The following is a 19,370-nucleotide window of genomic DNA, read 5'->3' as shown; positions in this document are numbered from 1 at the left end:
TGGAGTCTCCAGACCTCCAGGAGTTTTGGAAGGATGAAGATGCAGGTTGTATCCTGGAGCTGGGCTGGGAGAGAGGTGTTAATTCTGCCCACTGAAGCTATCACAGCATTTGGAGGCTCTACCATAAGTAGGGTAAACGTTTGGACGAAGCAAAGGGTCCATGAAGTTTATCACCTTTCAGTGCACCTTCCCTCCTCCCTTTTTCTGTCAGGACAGAAACTTGACCACCGTGCAGAAGCTGGCTGCTTCTCAGGAGTGCAGTAAGAGGCAGAACTCCCTCCTTATCTCTCACTGCTAGTGCTGCTCACTGTGTTCCTCACCAGAGGCATCCTCCAGAGAAGCTGGAAAATTCCCCCATGCCCATCACAACCTTGTATCCTTCCTGCCAAACCCTGATCCCAAGGGTGTAAAGTGGGGCAGGATTGTCTTGAAGCTCTCTGAGCATCTGCTGACAGATACTTCAGCATTTGAGAGCTGGTCCATAGAGGATGGCTTTTGTCTTGGGTGAATTTGCCTGGGGGTTGAGACTGCAGCATCCTTTGGTCCTGCAGAAGGGAGTTCTGCAGATCCCCCTTTCTCCTTGGGAATACTGTCTGGATTTTTCTGCCAGGTATTACTGAGTTCAGAGCAGCCACTGAGGCAGCCCGTGCTCCCCAGGGCACTCACAACCACAGAACTGTTTTGCTTGAGAAAAGACCTTTTAGATCATCACAGCCAGCCATTCTCCACCAAGGCTACTGCTAAACCATGGCCCTCAGCATCACATCTCTGCCTCTTTGGAACACCTCCAGGGATGAAGATTCAACCACCTCCCTGGGGAGCCTGTTCCAGTATTTGACAACCCTTTCAGTCAAGGATTTTCTCCTAATGTCCAGCCTAAGCCTCCCCTGGTGTGACTTGAGGTCATTTCCTCTCATCCTATTGCCCACTCTCTGGGAGAAGAGACCAGCCCCCACCTGTCTCCAGACTCCTTTCAGGGACTTTTAGAGAGCCTGAAGGTCTCCCTTAGCCTCCTGTCCTTCAGGTTGAACAATCCCAGTTCCCTCAGCTGCTCCTCATGGAGTGTACTCACGGGAGCTGTACTTTACAGGTTTTGGTTGTGTGTCAGCCCCATCCCATCTTGGCACGTTGAGGGACTGAAAAAAAAAACATCCATAATGTAAAGAGTGAATAAACCCACCCCAGAGCTTCAGCACACGCTGCCCTGGCAGGGAAGCTATTTTAGCCAGCCTCCCACACACACTGCGCTGCTTGAGCAGCAAAGGAGGAACCTGAGGCTGAGCTCAGCCTCGCCAGCCCTGCTTCAGCTCACCGGTGCATGCTTGCAGATGTGCTTTGGCAGGGAACATCTGCCTCTGAAGGCTCTTGGGACTGCTGCCAGCTCTGACCCAAGGTAACATGGTCCTCTGCGTCTCAGAGATTTAAAGGTGTTCTGCCTGTAATCACAGAGTGCCTTGGGTTGGAAGGGACCTTGCCATGGTCGAACCTGCTGCTGTTTCTGATACCATGCTGCAGCCATGCCAGCTGCAAAAGCCAAAGTGCTGGCTGGAGCCAAGTGTGATGGGGCTTGAAGTTCAGATTGCAACATGGGAGGCTTCCCGTCGTGGTTGCTGCTTCTGGATTCCAGGTTCTTGGGCGCTGGCTCTTTCTGCAGGTCTGGCAATGGGAAGAGTGGCAGCTGGGTAGCTGCTGGCTTTGGGTTTCATGCTGGCTTTCCCCCACTTCTATTTCGCTGCACTCCTGCAAATAGGCTAAGCTAAGGTGATTCTGTATTGTGTTATTAAATTAGATTATTAGCCAAGGCCATTAGGCATTAAGCTCTTATCTCCTTAGCTCAGCCCCCAGCTGTCTGTTACCCTCCTGTCACTCTTGTCTTGGGAAGCAGGCTGCTTAGCCCTTGTGCTAAACCTACAGCCCTCAAAGTCCTCTTGTCCGACACCTCTGCAGGGAGCAGGGACAGCTGCAACTAGAGCAGGCTGATCTGGGCCGTGTCAAGTTTGACCTTGAATGTCTCCAGAGATGGAGCACTTCATGCTATGTGTGGGAGGGCTGGAGTGTGCCAGAGTGTTTGCACAGCACTGGCACAGGTGGCTGAGCTGGTAGCACCAGTGGTGATGTGCCTACCTCCCTCCCAAAGTGCTTGGCATTGGGCAGGGCACTGGGGAAGGAACAGCCCTGAATCTCTCCTGGCTGAACATCCAGGATGGGGCCTGTGTTCACTGCAAGTTGCTGAGCTCCTGAGGGAACTGCCTTTAACAGCAAACAATGCAGAGATGATTCTGCTCTGCTGCTTCTGAACTGGGAGGAGTGAACAGCAGCTGTCTGATGCCTGAGATTGAAATGCCAGAGTGACCCCAGCACCAAACAGCTGTGAGGTATTTGGAAATGGGATCAAGGGCTGTGGAGCTCTGCCTGTTCTTGCTGAGTTGTTTAACTTCTGTTTCCATTTTGCTGGAATATGAATGCACCTCGAATGCTCACTCCAAAAAGGGCATTGAGGTGCTGCAGTGTGTCCAGAGAAGGGCACCAAAGCTGGTGAAGAGTCTGGAGCAGAAGTCTTGTGAGCAGCAGCTGGGGGACCTGGGGTTGTTTAGTCCGGAGAAAAGGAGACCGAGGGGAGACCTTCTGACTCTCTACAACTCCTTGAAAGGAGGTTGGAGCTAGGTGGGGGTGGGTCTCTTCTCCAAAAGAACAAGTGATAGGACAAGTTACACCAAGAAAGGTTTAGGTTGGACATCAGGAAAATTTCTTTATAGAAAGGATTTCCAAGCCCTGGCAGAGCCTGCCCAGGGTAGTGGTGCAGTCCCCATGCCTGGAGGCATTTAGAAGCCATGTAGATGTGGCACAGAAGGGCATGGTTTAGTAGTGGTGGCCTGGCAATGCTGGGTTAAGGGTTGGACTCAGATCTTAAAGATTTTTTTCAACCAAAATGGTTCTGTGATTCTAAGGTTGTTCTTTAGAGGTCTGCCTGTCCCTGGCTGTTTGCTGCTCTTCAGTGCAGATCTGCATGCATACAGGACCTCCTAACCAGCAGAGAAGGAGAAATGCATGGGGCAGGGACAGAAACCATAAAAATCACGAAGAAGAGTGCTCTGGAGAGAGCTTTCTTCCTCTGTAGACTGCTTCTGGATTTCAGGCTGCTCCTCCTGTGCTGCACGACTGCCTTCAAAGGCATCTTCTCAACTTCCAGCCTTTCTCTCGAGGTCACTGTAAGCTTCACAAATCGCTGCACGACCTGGACCTGGACTCCCCCATCCTCGCTGTTTGCTGCTCCCTGGGGCTCCGAGGGGGAGCCAGCAGGGACCATCTGGGTCCCTGCCCGGAGAAAGGCGAGGGGAGGGCGGTAGGAGGGACCGGGAGGCGGGGAAGGGGGAAGGATGCTCCGGGGCTGGCTCTTCGCTTTCTCTCCTGCCCGGAGCTCGCAGGGGCTTGCCTGAAGGATGTCTCACCCCCTCAGCACAGGTAAGTCCAAGACCTCAACCCCAGGTGGAGGCTGACGTGGAGAGGAGGGGATTTCAATTCCGCTTTGATTTAAAGAAAGCTCCCTTCAAGGGAAAGGGGAAAGGGGCTGTGAAACAAAAATTAGGATCTGCAGGTTGTGCCTGATGCTTGGAGCCTGCAGAGGGATGAGCACTGCCTTAAAGTTTCCCTGCTGATGACTGGGAAATACTTAGAGGGTGAGTAGCCGGGGGTGGGAGCGTGGGAGCTGCTCTCGGTGCGTCTCTGCTTGGTGCGTGGTGGTGATGCTTACAGCTTCGGGATGCCCTGGCTGTGTGCGGTACCCTGGGGGTGCTGCATGTGCTGGAGATGCTCCCGCTGCTATTCCCAGCTCTGCAGCCTGCTCCTGGGGGAATGTTGCCGTTTTGTGCCATGGGCATGGGTTTTCAGACCCAGCTTGGAAGCTGATGTGCCAGAACAGGCAGGAGATGTATGTGCAGGCGTTGGTGGCTGTTGTGTGTTGTCACACACTCTGCTGTAGCCACATGTGGGGAATATGGCTGTAGTTGCATGGAATTTCAATGTATGGATGCACGGGAGAGGTGCCAGACCAGCAGCACAGCTCAGCAGCAAGGCATGCTAACAGGGGCAGGATGGACTGCTGCTGTCTGTCCTTCTGGAGAAGCACCAGCAGCAGCTCCTTGCAGGTCGTGCTCCCACAGAGAGGAGAGCAGCTCTCCCCAGGCATCCTCTGGCAACCTGCCTGGCTGTAAGCAGGCTTGGGTAGGAGCTTCTTGCTGAGCACGTGAGCTCCAGCCTCAGCTTTGGAAGGGGAGACCTGGTCGGGGGGGGGGGGGGGGGTTGGGGGGGAGGGAGAGATGTTTTATTTTCTTATCCTGCTTGTGACAAAATGTTCTGGTTTGGCACTGGAGGTGTCACTGCTGGGAGGAAGCTTGCGTGGCCGCCCGCTGCGGTGAGCTCAGAGCATGCTGCTGGGGGTCAGCCCCAGGCGGTTTCTGGAGCACCATCTTCTCTTTGTGGAGAACGCAGAGCAGCAGCACCCGGCTCAGAAATCCCTCCTGCCTCCATTCATGACTGAGGAACCCTCCGTGCCAGCCGAGCCAGACCTGCCCACCTCCAACCTCACCAACGCGACGGACTGCGGCGAGGAGATCTTGCTCTATGGGGACACGGAGAAGGTTGTCATCGGCGTGGTGCTCTCCATCATCATCCTCATGACCGTTGCTGGCAACCTGCTGGTCATCATCTCCGTGTGCATCGTCAAGAAGCTCCGGCAGCCTTCCAACTACCTGGTGGTGTCCCTCGCAGCTGCCGACCTGTCGGTGGCCTTTGCTGTCATGCCCTTTGTGACCATCACAGACCTGCTCGGGGGAGAGTGGCTCTTTGGGAAGGTTTTCTGCAATGTGTTCATTGCCATGGATGTTATGTGCTGCACGGCCTCCATCATGACCTTGTGCATCATCAGCGTGGACAGGTAAGTGAGGACAGGCAGGGCACCTGCCTTGTATTCAGGTGGGTGTTTCTGGAGCTTGTTCTTGGTTGGGTCAATGCTTCAGCAGGTGTTTTCCAGGTGCACAGGGTAGCTGGGGCACTTTCTGTAGGAATTAGGTGTCTCAGCCTTTGGAAGAGCTGGGCTTAAACTGCTTTCTCAAGTAATCTGTCTACTTTTCTTGGTCTAGCCTTCCCCTTCTAGGCAGCTTCTCCACATTGTTCCTCCTTGGCTTGAGGAGCAGAGCGTAGAGGAGAGACCTGAGTTTTTCCATGGAAGGAGGCTGGACTCTATGGTGGTTATTCAGGGAAAAAACCTTCCACATGCACTTTGCAAATCCAGGTTGTGGGGCTTCTGTTCCCTGGGCTTGTGCATTGGTTAAGCATGTCAGCAACTCCCTCCAGACCATCCCTAGTCCCCAGAAGCCCTAGTTTAGCCCAGTGCATGTCTTTCTGAGGTGCTGCCTTCAACCCCCACTCCTGGGGCTGGGATAGAAAGGCTGAGCCCATCTGGCAAATGAGCAAGGCTCAGGCATGTCAGCACCTCCGTGGGTCTAATTATAGCAGCCTGCATCACTGGGGACAGGGCACTGAGGAGCTGGTGGCCAGGTCCAGATCTGACACACGTGCTGGCTGTCTCCAGGGACTGGTTTGGCATTACATTGGCACTGCTGAGCCAGGCTGGTTTGTGCCAAGCAGCTAAGAAAAGGCAGGGAACCAACCAGTTGTGTGCCTTCAGCTCCACCGCCTCCCTGTCACCCTCTCCAGGTGTGAAATAGGGTGACAAAGCAGAAAGCACTGAGAACATCCTGCTGCTGGGGATTAACTTTACCTCCTGGCAAGCAAACAGCAGGTCCTGCTCTGAAGCCCTCCCCACCACCACTGCTGTCTTGCAATCTGTCCTTTGCTCCACAGCCCTGGTTGAAAAGCCAGGTCCCTCCTGGGCCACACAGCAAGGGCAGCTCTGCTGCACAGCCGACATTGTCCTCCTGGGAAGCCAGCTTGCACCAGAAGAGAATGCACTGGGAGCTGGCAGGATGGAATGCAGTGGTGAAACGTGTCACTGCTTTCTCCTGTGGAATGCAGCAGTGAAACTTGTCACTGCTTCCTCCTGCAGTGTGTGTGTGTGAGGGAGCTCAGCTTTGCCTGGAGATATTTCCTGTCCTTTTTATTCTGCTCTTTTATTTTTCCTTTCTCCTCCCCCCCTTTCCTTTCCCCTATTCTTTCCCTTTTCCTTCCTCCCTTTTCCCCTTCTCCCTTTTCCCCTGCCATTCTCTCTTTCCTCTTCCCTTTTTCCCTTCCTCTGGATATTCTTCCCAACACCACACAAACAGGACAGACCTTTCACAAACTCCATGGCAATCCATTCCACTTGTCCATCACATCTCTTCCACCCAATGTCACCACTCCCATGAGCAGATGAAGACCCAAAGATGCCACACAGGCACATGGCCAAGGTTCTTGTTGGTTTGTCTTTCCCCACTGGAATGGGATCAGGCAGGATGTTTCTGGGGAGATGTGGACACCAGCATGGGGAGGTCCACACATGTTAAGGCTGAATTCCCAAGTTAAAGGGGAGTAGCCCTAAGGCTGCACCCACATTCAGCCAAGGAGGATCTCTTAACTGGGTGGTGCTGGAGAATCTTATGAGTACACTTTTTCTGTTGCCATCAACTTCTCCACCTTTCTGAGGACCATCTCTCCCAGATGAGCTTTGTAGAGCTCAGAGCTGCCCAGGAGTAGGGCAGCTTCAGGCCCTTGCTGCCAAATGCATGATACCAGTGCTGAGCAGCAGAGAGGGAAAACCATTCCAGCACAGAGGGACACGGTCCCCTGACTCTTCTCATGTAGCCCTCACGCATTTACTCAGGTCTGCTGCAATATCTCCAAGTGCCAGCCAACAAATTCCACCACTCTTTTTCAGTGTTGGAGAGGAAAAGGGTACTGCAGCAAAGCAAATGATGGAGAAAGCAGTTTGCTTCAGATCTCTCAGGAGGGTGATGGAGGAAAATTCTGTGACACGAGAGGCTGCACAAAGCCTGAGTCTGCTGCTTGTTCTTCAGGGGCTTTTGCACAGGAAGCAGACCATGCTGGGAGCTTGGCTGGGCAGCAGCATTACTGTTTGCTTCCAGACGTTCCAAACCTTCATCCCCACAACAAAAAGCCTAATGTGGAAGTTGAGTGGTGAGAGGGAAATTGCCCAGGGTGCATTTCTAGGTGGGTAAAGAGACAAAGAGCAAAGGTTGTAATTTGACCAGGAAGTGGCCAGGTGAGATAGGCCTTTTGGCAACCTAGTGTAGGGGAAGATGTCTCTGTAGGCAGCTGATGGAGCTGGGCTGAGAGAGAGCACAGATGCATGCATTTGCTACCCCAGACATGGGGTGACCCAGGAGCTTTGCTTTATCTCCTGGTGGAACTGTCTCCACAAGCATGCTGTTCTGAGCTCTGCTGATGCAAAGCAAAAGCAAATGTGTGGCTGAGTGTGCCGAGAGCCTCAGGCACCTGCTCCACTAAAGCTGAAATGGTTGGGCACCTCAGTGGGGCTGACTTTTCCCCACAGGGTGATGGCAAGCTGTTCCTCCTGCCCTGCAAGAAAGAGGAGGGACAGCACTGGTGCTTTTCAGAAATGCAAATATCTCCTCTACTTCTGCCCTGAGTGCCACCGTGGTCAGAACTAGTGCATGTCTCAGCCGAAGAGGAGGTTGTGTGGCTGAAGAGTCCTCAGATTTTGGGTAGCTTCGATATAAAAGATGCTTGGTTTGTCCAAGATGATCAGTGCTATGGAAATGTAGGCTGCTACTATTGATTATTAATGCAGAGAGCTCTCTAAAAGCCTCTTGATTGAAGCTGGTAGAACTAATCTTGTCTGAAGGGAGATTTGATTGATTTTCTTTCAAATCTGAAAAGAAAAAGCGCTGGAAACCTTCATCTTTTCTTCCATCTTTCTAATATAAAAGCCTGCCAATGGTATAGATTCTTTCATGTTGCAAACCAGAACCGAAGTCTCAACAGCAAAACTCCCCCACTGGCTGTTCAGCTTCTGATGGATCTGTCTGTAAAAATGCCAAGCAGCTGACAGAAGAACTTCCCCAAACTCCACATGTCACCTGAGGTTTTCCTAGTGGAAGGAAAAGTCTCCATCCATTTCCTAGGCAGCCCTCCTAGGGCTTTTCCTTCTCCCTGGGAAGTATTTTCTACTCAAAATCAGATTATATGCTCCAGATTGATGGGGACAATCGTTTGAGTAGGGCTTGTTGCACCATGACAAGGATTGATGGTTTTAAACTAAAAGAGGGAGATTTAGACTAGATAGAAGGAAGAATTTTTTTTACATGGAGGGTTGTAAAACACTGGCCCAGATTGCCCAGAAATGCTCCATCCCTGGAACCATTCCAGGTCAGGTTGTCTGGGACTCTGAGTAACCTGATTTCTTTGTGGATGTCCTTGCTACATGCAGGGGGCTTTGACTAGATGAGCTTTACAGGTCCCTTCCAAACCAAACCACTTTTGAGCCTATGATTCTATGAAGCTACTGGTAGACACAGTCTCCAGCTGCCCTTTGCATCCTGCACCTGGAGGTTCCTTCTCCCTCAGCAGGATGAGACAGCCATAACATCTGCTTGGAAGTAGGGTACTGAGCTTAAACTTGTCCCAGAGGAGGCAGGAGATTGTGGTAGAATGGTGGTATCTAGGAAAGTCCTATGCTGGGCTCATTTGGGCTCAGCCAAGCAGGGTGAGCAGAGGTTCATCCTTTCCAGTTCACCAGCTGCAGGATGGAGATGGGGAGCCTTGGAGAGGTTTTGTTTTTCTTATTGGCATAAGGACTCAGCAATTATGACTGAGCACAGACTAGATGTGATGAGTTGCCTCATCCATGGGGCTGGTGGTGGAGACTAGCCTGTGGCAGATCTCTCACCCACTGGTCAGGGCTTGGGCTTCCCAGGAATCCCAGGGAGCAAGGACATGGAAGCAGTTTAGTGCATATGAATGAGAGGCCACACAATCAGCTCTGATTGGTGGGGGTGTTGCACAGGCTGCTGGTAAATGACTGCTCTGGGAATTGGCTTTGGTTACCTGATTGCTCAAGTAACAGTGAGACCTCCCTGCCCCTGCAGGTCCCCTTCAGCTACTGAAATGCAGGTCTAAGATTTCCCCAGAGCCTGATCTCCTCCAGACTGAGCATCCACAACTCTCCCAGCCTGCAGATGCTGCAGCAAGGCATGGTTGTCTCCCAGCCTAGAGGGCACCAAGGCTGTTCTCCTTCCATAGCCCCTTCCTGCAGCAGGAGGGCTGTTTGGCAGCATCCCTCCAACATGCTCCCACCCAGCTCTCTGAGTCCTGATCTTCCAGGCTCTTCACTTCTCACTGTGCCCAGCCCTGGTAGGAAGGAGGAGATGGTCTGGTTTGGAATTAAAAACCAGCCCAACTGTCCACCTCATCTCCTGCACTGCTGGGCTTTGAAGCAACACAGGCAGTCACAGTTTGTGACTGAAGAGAAGACAGAGGGGAACAGGAGAATAACTCAGTGAATGAATCCAAATTCATTTTGTCAGGGAGTCAGGGGAAAACACTTAGGGTTTGAGTTTATTTAGTGGTCAGGAGGAGGAATTAGATTTATTTTTATATTTATTTCCATCTTTTTCCAGCCTTGGGAGAGGAGCTGGAAAATAGAATAAATCAGGGAAGAAGAAAAAAATCTCCTAACACCTACAACACGACAGCTTGTCAGGAAAAAAATGATGATACAAGAGAGGCAAAACTCTCTGCAGAAATCTCCCTCTCTGGCAGAAGAACTCCTTCCCTCAACCAGTTTTCAACTGCTGCGCTCACTGCCCCTCTGGACTGGCACAGCTTATCCAGGAGCAACGAGGAGTTGAGGTGATCCTCCCCGCCACATGCTTCTGAATTACTGACAGCAGGAAGGCTGGAATCAAACCCCTGTAACATAGAACAAACACAGAGCCCAGAATCCCAGCGTGGTGGGGTTAGAAAGGACCTCTGAAGTCCATCTAGTCCAATCCCCTTGCTAAAGCAGAATCACCTAGAGCAAATCACCCACATAAGAGGATGAGGTCTTAAGCAGCCTGGTCCAGAGGGAGGTGTCCTGGCCCATAGCAAGGGCGGTTGGAACTGAGTGAACTTTAAGCTCCCTTCTGACCCAAACTATTGTCTATGACCAGATACAGGCTGAGCTGAACAGCAGGCAGATGTTTCTCAGGAGGAGCATCGGCCAACAGTAGCCAAGTCTCTCCTGAGCTCTTAGTTTACAGCTGAATTCACCAACTAATCCCAACATAATCTCTTAGTGACACAAACTCTCCCCTCAAGGGGACAGCTCAAAGTGATACTCTGTGGCCTAACCAGGAGCTGATGCAGCCTCCAGCTCCTTTCAGGCAAGATGACAGGCATCAGGAGTCGTGGCTCTGTAGGCCACCACAAGCTTTTGGGCTCAGACTGCACTCAGTAGTGAACTGACATCTCATGTCTGTGTGGGGTGGTGGAACGAGCAGCTGCCTGGGCATGAAAGCCCCCCAGCAGCCCTCACACCTTGTAACCCTCCTGACCCTTTGCAACTCCTCTTTTCCAGGTACCTGGGGATCACTCGGCCGCTGACGTACCCTGTGAGACAGAATGGGAAGCTGATGGCCAAGATGGTCTTCATCGTTTGGCTCCTCTCTGCCTCCATCACGCTTCCTCCGCTGTTTGGCTGGGCCAAGAACGTCACCGTGGAAAGAGTCTGTCTCATCAGCCAGGACTTTGGGTACACAGTCTACTCCACAGGGGTTGCCTTCTACATCCCCATGGCAGTCATGCTGGTCATGTACAGCCGGATCTACAAAGCCGCCAAGGACAGCGCCGAGAAGCACCGCTTCATGAACCTCCCCCGGCACTACGAGGAGGAGGAGGGAGTCTACTGCCTGGAGACGGCCAGCCGCGGGCAGCGCAGCTCCAGGCGTGCCAAAGCGGCCGAGGAATGCGCCACGCTCTCCAAGCTGCTCCGGCAAGAGCGGAAGAACATTTCCATCTTCAAACGGGAGCAGAAGGCAGCCAGGACCCTCGGCATCATCGTGGGGGCCTTCACATTTTGCTGGCTTCCCTTCTTCCTGATGTCGACGGCTCGGCCGTTCATCTGCGGCATCCACTGCAGCTGCCTGCCCCTGCGGCTGGAGAGGACTCTGCTCTGGCTGGGGTACACCAACTCCCTCATCAACCCCTTGATCTATGCTTTCTTTAACCGAGACTTGAGGACTACTTTCTGGAACCTCCTGCGGTGCAGGTACAGGAACATCAACAGGAGGCTCTCCGCCGCCAGCATGCACGAGGCCCTGAAAGCCACCGAGAGGCACGAGTGCATCCTGTAGAGCAGTCCTCCTGCCCAGTGCCTGACCCCTCCATTTCAGGTTCCTCGCTTCTCTTGCCTCTCACAGCTGGCAAGAGCCATGCGTGCCAGTGTCTCCCCTGCCAGCCACTGCTGTCGAGAGTGACACCCCTTCCTCTCACCCCAGGAGGAGCTGCTTTTCTTCTGGCCTTGGGAACAAGTGGGCAGCTCTTCCTTCTCACCAGGTCCTAGGTGAGAGCTGAAGAACAAACAAGACCAGGGGAGATTCAAAGTTTACCACCAACTGTGGGCAAGTCACCTTTCTGTGCCTCAGTTTCCTCTTCCATTAAAAAAAAAACCAAAACAAACCAACAACAAAAAAGAGAAAGAAAGGACAAGAAACCCTCCCCAGCAACCAAACCAAACCTACAAACTTGGTAAGACTGTGGCTCCTCCACCTTCACAAAGGGCTCAAGGGTCTCTGAAGGGCACACAACATCCTATGTAAAGATGATGTTGGCTGCACTTCTCTAATGGAATATGACAGCAGCTGCAGGCTCTGTTGTAGGCCCAAGCACTCATGCCCTCCCAGCTTGTATGAACTCTTCCCACCAGTGTAACTGCACAGTGCACACTGAGCTTATGCCCAGGTTTGCATGTCAGAGCAGTGCCACCACTGGCCCCTTCCCTCTCACACTGTAGCACTGGGACAAGGCACCCTTGCAGAAGGCAAGGCAGCTGAACATGAAGGTTCCCTTATGGCTGCATAGGGAAGCCATCAGCATCTTCATCACGGCAGTGACCAGTGGGCAAAGACTGCTCTGTTTGTTTGGTCATGCTGCAATTCCTTCTCAGACAAGTGCTGTGTGTTCATGATTTGTGGCTCATCAACTCCATAAAAGCACGCTTCGGTTGGCAACACAAAAAGGTACAGAGTTTCTCTGGCAGTGCCCAGCAAGCTCCAGCAAATGCACTAAATGATGTATCCTTTTTTAACCAAAAAAGAAGTCTGGTTTCCTTATTTTGGTTGTAGGCTCTGTGGTCACTTAGGTTTTAAAGCATTTCTTTACTGTTTTGTAGTGGTCTGCTTCAGTGAGGTCACATCTGGAGTCCAGTTCTGGACTACCCAGTAGTAGAGACAGTAGTTACTGGAGAGAGTTACTCCAGCAGTTACTGCAGAGAGTCCAGCAGAGGCTATGGAGATGCTGAGGGGCCTGGGGCAGCTCTGTGAGGAGCAAAGGCTGAAGCCCTGTGGGGCTGTTGAGCCTGGGGAAGAGTAGCCCCAGAGGGGATGTGATCAATGCTCAGCAAGAGCAAAAGGGCGCAGGAGGATAGAGCCAGACTCTTTTCAGTGGGGCAGTGAGTACAAACTGGAACCCAGGAGGTTCCATGTGAACATGAGGAGAAACTTCACTGGTGTGAAGGTGCTGGAGAAGGTTGCCCAGAGAGGTTGTGCAGTCTCCTCTGCAGAGATTCCAAACCCACCTGGCCATTGTGACCCTGGGAAAGCTGCTGTGGGCACCCTGCTTTAGCAGGGGGATTGGACTGGTTGAGCTCCAGGGGCCCCTTCCACCTCCCCACCACACTGGGATTTTGTGATTCATCTTCCTGCAGTCCTCTGATCCTGACCAACATTTTTCATCAGCCTGGCTTTGCAGCCTCACCATGTCATATACCCATCTGCATATGACACCTGCTTCACAGGGCTTGAACACCTCCTAGATGCTTTTTCTTGCCAAAGCCAGAATCTTTGGAGGCTTGGGGAAGGGATTTCTAGCTTTCCCTCTACTACAGATTTTCTTTCTCAAGGGTGTATGAGTGGTGATAGTCCTATCTCTTGCAGCATCATGCAGCATGATCCCTCCCTGCACAGCTAAATTGGCTGTTGGATGCCTTGGCTGACTGCTGGCACCGTTTGGTTTGGCAACCAAGATTTCTCCTGTGAAGTCATTTGTGCTCTCACATCTCCTCTTTCTAATAGACGTTTTTATCCTGTGTATTTTTACACTTGCTTTTTCTGGAGATACTCAATAAGTTCTCCAGCTCAGGCTGGTGATTCAGAGCAGAGAAACTGGCTCAAGCCCATTGGCTGTCCAGCCCAAGGGGCTGAGGGTTTGGCCTCAGGAGCTGCAGGTTGGATGCTCTCTTGTTTCAAGAGCTGGAACAGCACACAAGAACAGGGCAGCTTCTTGCAGCTGTTCTATGGGAGCTCCAGTGGGAAAGGCTCCAAGATCAAACAGCCAAGGGTTTTGAAAGAGGACCTAGTCAGGAGGAATCCTAAAGTTTTTGCTGGAGCTCTGCTTCACCTGCTGGAGCTCCCCCATGCAGCAGCCCTTTGCAGAGTAATGAGTGGTTCTAAGCTGGTTAACAGCTTTCTAGCTCTCTCCCACGATTTGCTGCCTACAGCAGCATGTTCGTGCTGGGTTTGTGTAAGGCTCCCTGGCCCAGGCTTTCTGCTGGTGGCAGAGCATTCCATGCTTTGCAGCTTGGACTTGCAGGCCCTTTCAGTCCCTACTGCCTGCTGCTCAGAGGCTGGTCTTCCAACACAAAATACAGCCTTGCTGAGCAGTCTAAAATGCACACCAGCAGTAAGGGCCTGGCCTCTGTCTTCTGCCAGAGGTGGATGCTATTGTCCAGGGAAACAGTTCCCAGGACACCCTGTGGACTTGCATCCTGCAAACCAGAGCCCCCACTAATACAACGAGGCAGGAGGTGGCATAAGCCTACCCTCAGTTTCTTACTTCCACACTGCTGCCACCTGAACTGGTGCTAAACCTTGCCACAACCTCTCTGCTTCCACTTGATCCTCTATGCTCTCCTCAGTGTGCTTGCTGCTCAGCACACTTCCCCAGCTTGGTTGCAGCTTTTCATGCTTTTCCTGCTTCCAAACTCACACAGTAAGTCCCCACACATCACATCTCTAGGACATGGTCTGACTGCCCATTTCAGGTCCTGCTTATCACAAACAACTCCTTTTCTCCCAGAAAACACTCTGGGCCACCTCCTCTGTCACAACGTCTTAGCACCAGCAGTGCTGCCTCTGGTATGCCATAGGGACATGAAGCTCCCACAGGGTCTGATTTCCTCCCTGGGCTGCTCCAGCTCCTTTCCTGCCAGATCTGTCTGAATTAGGACTAACCAACCAGCTGCTAACTCAGCCTGTCTCATCAGGATCTGAAAGGCCCAAGACAGCCCATTTCATATTCAGCACACAACAAGAGAGTCTGGTTTGCTCTGCTGCGGGATGTTGATATGCCTGAGGTCACAGTGCCATGGTTTTACTTATTTTCTGTGTTAGACGTTCTTGAACTGCCTTCAAAATACATCATCTTGTTTAATTGCACCTACCATCTCTATTTTGATGGTATTTCTAGCACTGCATTCTGCAGAAGAGCTACAAAACAGCATCTCAGCCTTTGAAATGAAGTCATGTGAATCCTGGGTTTGATAGCTTGATGGTTCTTCCAGAATAAAAACAGTAGGAAAAAGATATGATCCTTGATGATCCAACCCTCCAACTCCTCCTAATCAAGAACTCAGACAAAATAGTTCATGTGTCTCAAAAATCAGTGAGGTTTGTTGACCTGGATCTGCATGAGTTTTTTTCACTCAAGGCTTGTCTGATCATCCTTTTTTTCCTTATATTCTCACATAAGGTGACTCTACCTCTCTGCTCTGCTTTGGTGAGACACCGTCTGGAGTATTGTGTCCAGCTCTGGAGCCTCCAACACAAGGACATGGATCTGGCAGAGAGGATCTAGAGGATGATCAAAGGGTTGGAGCACCTCTGATGGTCTGTTCCGTCCAGAGAAGAGAAGGCTCTGAGGAGACCTTACAGAGGCCTTCGAGTACCTGAAGAGGGCTACAAGAGAGCTGGAAAGGACTTTTCATAAGAGTCTGTGGCAATAGAACAAAGGACAGTGGCTTTAAACTAGATCAGGGCAGATTTAGGTTGGACATTAGGAAGAAGCTCTTCACTGTGAGGGTGGTGAGACACTGGAACAGGCTGCCCAGAGTTGTGGATACCTCATCCCTGAAAGTGTTTAAAACCAGGCTGGATGAGGATTAGAACAACCCAGAATCATAGAACAGACAGGACTGGAGGGACCTCAAGGATCATCTCATTCCAACCCCCCCTCACACTAGATCTAAGGGGATGTGTCCCTGCCCATAGCCAGGGGGGTAGAACGAGATGATCTTTAGGGTACCTTCCAACTCAAGCCATTCTGCAATGTTAAGCTGTCAAAGAAAAGCTTTGTTCCTAGAAACAGTTCCCAAAATTTGCATCCCCAACTATTTAAACACGAGAGCTTGACTGAAACAAAGAGTTCTGCTCAAAAAAAAAAAAAAAACAAAAAACAATGAGGTAGCTGCAGGATTTTTGCAGTAGTTATTCACAGAATAGAATCATAGAATCAACCAGGTTGGAAGAGACCTCCAAGATCATCCAGTCCAACCTATCCCCCAGCCCTGTCCAGTCAACTAGACCATGGCACTAAGTGCCTCATCCAGTCTTTTCTTGAACACCTCCAGGGACAGTGACTCCACCACCTCCCTGGGCAGCCCATTCCAATGGCAAATCACTTCAGAGTGTTTGGCTCATTAATTCATCCCGGTCACTGTGGATATAGTGCGTAGTGGGAGGGATAGCAGGCAGGAAGTGGCATTTAGGGTGGTGACTCCACCATCTCCCTGAGCAGCCCATATTGTCTCAAGCTGTGAGACATCAGCAGTTTGCCCTCTTGGTTTTTAACTCCCCAAGATTAAATTGTGTTTGGGTTACATAGAATGTGCATCCAAAACCACCAAGGACTTTTCCACACTAGAGTGAGCACCAACTACTTTGTTCAGCCAGTCAAGATCCTTGTAGATGAGGCACTAAATCATGTAGAAAATGCTCTGTGGGACTTGGTCCTGTGTTTGTTTGGTTTTTTTTTCTCTCAGACAGGAATAAATGCATCTGGCATCTGCCGAAAAGAGAAGTGAAAGGTTTAAAATAGATCCGAGCCCTTCTGAAAGTGATTTCGGTGAGCACGCACGTGCCGAACCGGGCAGTGTGAGACTGGAGAGAAATAGGCTTTGCAGAGTCCCATTCTCTGAGGTCGTGGAGAAAAGCAGCAACTCAAGAGGACAAGAGGAGTTTGGGTGGGCAATGAAGAGTCCCAGCAGGCTGGCGGCAACGCAGCAGAAAAGAGCAGGGAGCCTCAGGCAGAGAAAATGGAAGTAACTCAGCCGTAAAATGAGGAGGTCTCAGGAGGTTGGCTGTTAATTCCACTCTGAGTGCAGGGGAAATATAAACAGAAACACGGGCAGAGGAGATGTGGGGAGGGAAGGTGGTTCTGACAAATCGCTTTAGCTGCCCCAGCTAGAGTTGGGAAGGTTTTGGTAACCACCTTCAGCAATGCCAGGCAAGATCAGCCAGAGCTGTAACAGACAGCCCAAGGCAGCAGAGCCTGCACGTCTCTTCCCGAAGAGCAGGAAGCCCTCCCAAGCTGTGCTGGCAGCACTTTGTGGGTGGGTTTGGCTGTCAGAGATGAGTGCTGGAGATCTGCATGGACAGCTCAGCCAGTGTGCTGTGCTCTTCACCTCCACTCAGATCCTGCCACCTCCTGCTGACAATGTAATCATAGCACCACAGAACTGTTTTGGGTGGAAAAGATCTTCACAGTCACCATGTCCAATCACTAACCCAGCACTGGCAGGTCGCCACCACCATATCCCTCAGCTTTAAAATCCATCCAGGGATGGGGACTCCACTACTGCCCTGGGTTTGATAATCCTTTGGGGGAAAAAAATCATTCCTCTTCTTCATCCTAAACCTCCTCTGACACAACCTGAGCTCTTATCAATGGTCATGCCCCTGCACTCTGCAGTGGGGAGGGCACACCTCAAATACCATGCTCAGTTTTAGCACCTTCGCTCCAAGAAGGGCATTGAGGTGCTGCAGTGTGTCCAGAGAATTGTACCAAAGTTGGTGAAGGATCTGGAGCAGAAGTCTTCTGAGGAGCAGCTGAGGGACCTGAGAGTGCTCAGTTTGGAGGAAAGGAGTTGAGGGGAGACCTTCTGGCTCTCTGCAACTTCTTGAGAGTAGGGTGAAGCCAGGTAGGAGTTGATCTCTTCTCCCCAGGAACAAGTGATAGGATAAGAGGAAATGGCATCAAGATGCACCAGGGGAGGCTTAGGTTGGACATCAGAAAAAAATTTCTCCACTGAAAGCATTGTGGAGTCCACATCCCTGGAGGTCTTTAGAAGCCATATAGGTGGCTTCTGGACATGGTTTAGTGCTGGGTGGATGGTTGGACTTGGTGCTCTGAAAGGTCTTTTCCAACCAAAACAACTATGATTCTCCAACAGCCTTGGCAAGGAGGTGCCTTGGCAAGACTACTAGAACAAAGACAGTCTGGATCTTCTTCCTTCCCACCCTCTGCTGCTTTCAAAGCATCCAACCATTTTTAGCTCAGGAAATTCCCTGCTTAGACATGGTTTCTGTGCAAGCTTCAGTGTAACCCCCTGCTTTTCCATAGACAATGCCAGATCTTCCATCTGGGGCTGTATATTCCCATGCGACAGTCCAGGCTGGGGCACCTGCCACAGCAAGATGCCTTGGGCACTGCTGAGTCTGGCAAGGAGAAGACAAATGGGAAGGCTAATGGCAGTCAACAAGTACTTTGAGAGGGATTGGAGGGAAGATAGAGGCAGACTCACCCAGGGGGAGAATAAGAAGAATCCTTGGCTCAAGCCTTGGCTGGGCTGGACCTTGAGCCACCTGCCCTACCTCTGAAGCTGCCTTTGCTTCAGGCATGGTATCGCTTCACAGGTCTCCAGGTCTCCCTTCCCAATTCAGTATTCTGTGATTTGGATGATTTGTCTGGTTTCCACTCAGACTCATGTAAATATTTGTCATCTGCATTCTTTGGCAAGATGATCTACAGATCTCCTACCTGCCATGTGAAGATGTTCCTTCTATTTTGAACCCCTAGTAGCATTTAAGCTGCATGACTCACTACAGTGAAAGGCAGCCACGCAACACTTGCCACCCAGCTTCTTATGTAAGAAATGGTTTCCCTTTGTTTGTTTTATTGCCATTTTAATCTGGACACCATGAAAGATCTTCAGCTGCCTGACTCTGCTTCTTTTCTTCATCTTGTGCATGGAGCTTGAGCAAAACCCTGAGAACACCAAATGAATAGGCAAAGCTGCTGCCCTAAGGTCATCTTGTGGCACATAAGACAAGAGGAGGCTATTTCTAGCCCTTCCCAGCACTGGCACATGGGGAAGGAAGAAGAATCTGCTCAGATGGTTCCACTTTCTTTTAATAACCACCAGTTCTTTTATGCAGAATGTATAATTTCAGAAGAAATCAAGAAGAAAGTGGAAGTCAAAAGATGAGATTGTGAAGGGCTGAGTGTAGCTTGCAAAGGGACACTTTCCTTTGGCTCTCTGGTTACATCAATACTTCTCCATGGATGAACCCTGCACTTGGGCCCTTGGTGATCCAGGTGGGCAAGTTATAGGAGGGTAAGTCCAGGTCATCCAAGGCAACACACAAAAAATGCCATCTGGGTTGTCCCTACACATTTCCTACTTGAGATATCTGCTCCTCTGTGACAAGAGTATCACAGCTGTCTTAAAAAGAGAGGCAGAGGCAGCATGCCTGCAGAAAAATAGTCCCAGAAAAGGTTTTGTGGCTCTATGATGGAGCCTATGAACTCAAGAGGTCTCATGAAAGCATCTGAACCCAGGGTGTAAAGGACAGTTTGTGTGTGGTGACAATATGAATAGGGTCTCAGGGCAGGGTCTATGGAGAAGGTGGAGGTGCCCATTGCATGGTGTCCTGGTCTAAGTGGAAGAGGAGTTTTCTGCAGCCCACACAAGCACAGACACACAGGATGGTAGGGGTTGGGAGAGATCTCTGAAGATCACTGCATGCAGCGCCTCTGCAGGAGCAAGATCACCTAAAGCAGATCACGAAGGAACATGTCCAGGTGAGCCTTGAAAGTCTCCAGAGACAGAGACTCCACCACCTCTCTGTACAGCCTGCTCCAGTGCTCTGCCACCCTCGATGTAAAGAAGTCCCTTCTCACATTTAGGTGGCACCTCCTGT

The 19,370-nt window shown here is 51.1% G+C and overlaps 1 protein-coding gene across 1 annotated transcript; it reads left to right on the top strand.

Annotated features, from left to right (window-relative positions):
- The first annotated feature begins 3,375 nt into the window (after positions 1-3,375).
- On the top strand, positions 3,376-18,373 carry LOC135179409 (5-hydroxytryptamine receptor 7-like). The gene is made up of 4 exons (XM_064151180.1): positions 3,376-3,462; positions 4,371-4,933; positions 10,535-12,248; positions 14,923-18,373. The coding sequence occupies exons 2-3, from the start codon at positions 4,425-4,427 to the stop codon at positions 11,307-11,309; spliced, it is 1,284 nt and encodes a 427-aa protein (XP_064007250.1). The 5' UTR covers positions 3,376-3,462; positions 4,371-4,424; the 3' UTR covers positions 11,310-12,248; positions 14,923-18,373.
- The last annotated feature ends 997 nt before the right edge of the window (positions 18,374-19,370 follow it).

Source organism: Pogoniulus pusillus, chromosome 11 (genome assembly GCF_015220805.1).
Source record: "Pogoniulus pusillus isolate bPogPus1 chromosome 11, bPogPus1.pri, whole genome shotgun sequence".
NCBI classification, from domain to species: Eukaryota; Metazoa; Chordata; class Aves; order Piciformes; family Lybiidae; genus Pogoniulus; species Pogoniulus pusillus.
Note: the sequence above shows the minus strand (reverse complement) of the source record. Positions and strands in the feature narration are given on the sequence as shown.

Excerpts from the sequence above, each read along its gene's own strand:
- LOC135179409 (XM_064151180.1), top strand. The coding sequence starts at position 4,425 with ATGCTGCTGGGGGTCAGCCCCAGGCGGTTTCTGGAGCACCATCTTCTC. Across the intron at positions 4,934-10,534 it reads TGCATCATCAGCGTGGACAG|GTACCTGGGGATCACTCGGC; the intron begins GTAAGTGAGGAC and ends CCTCTTTTCCAG.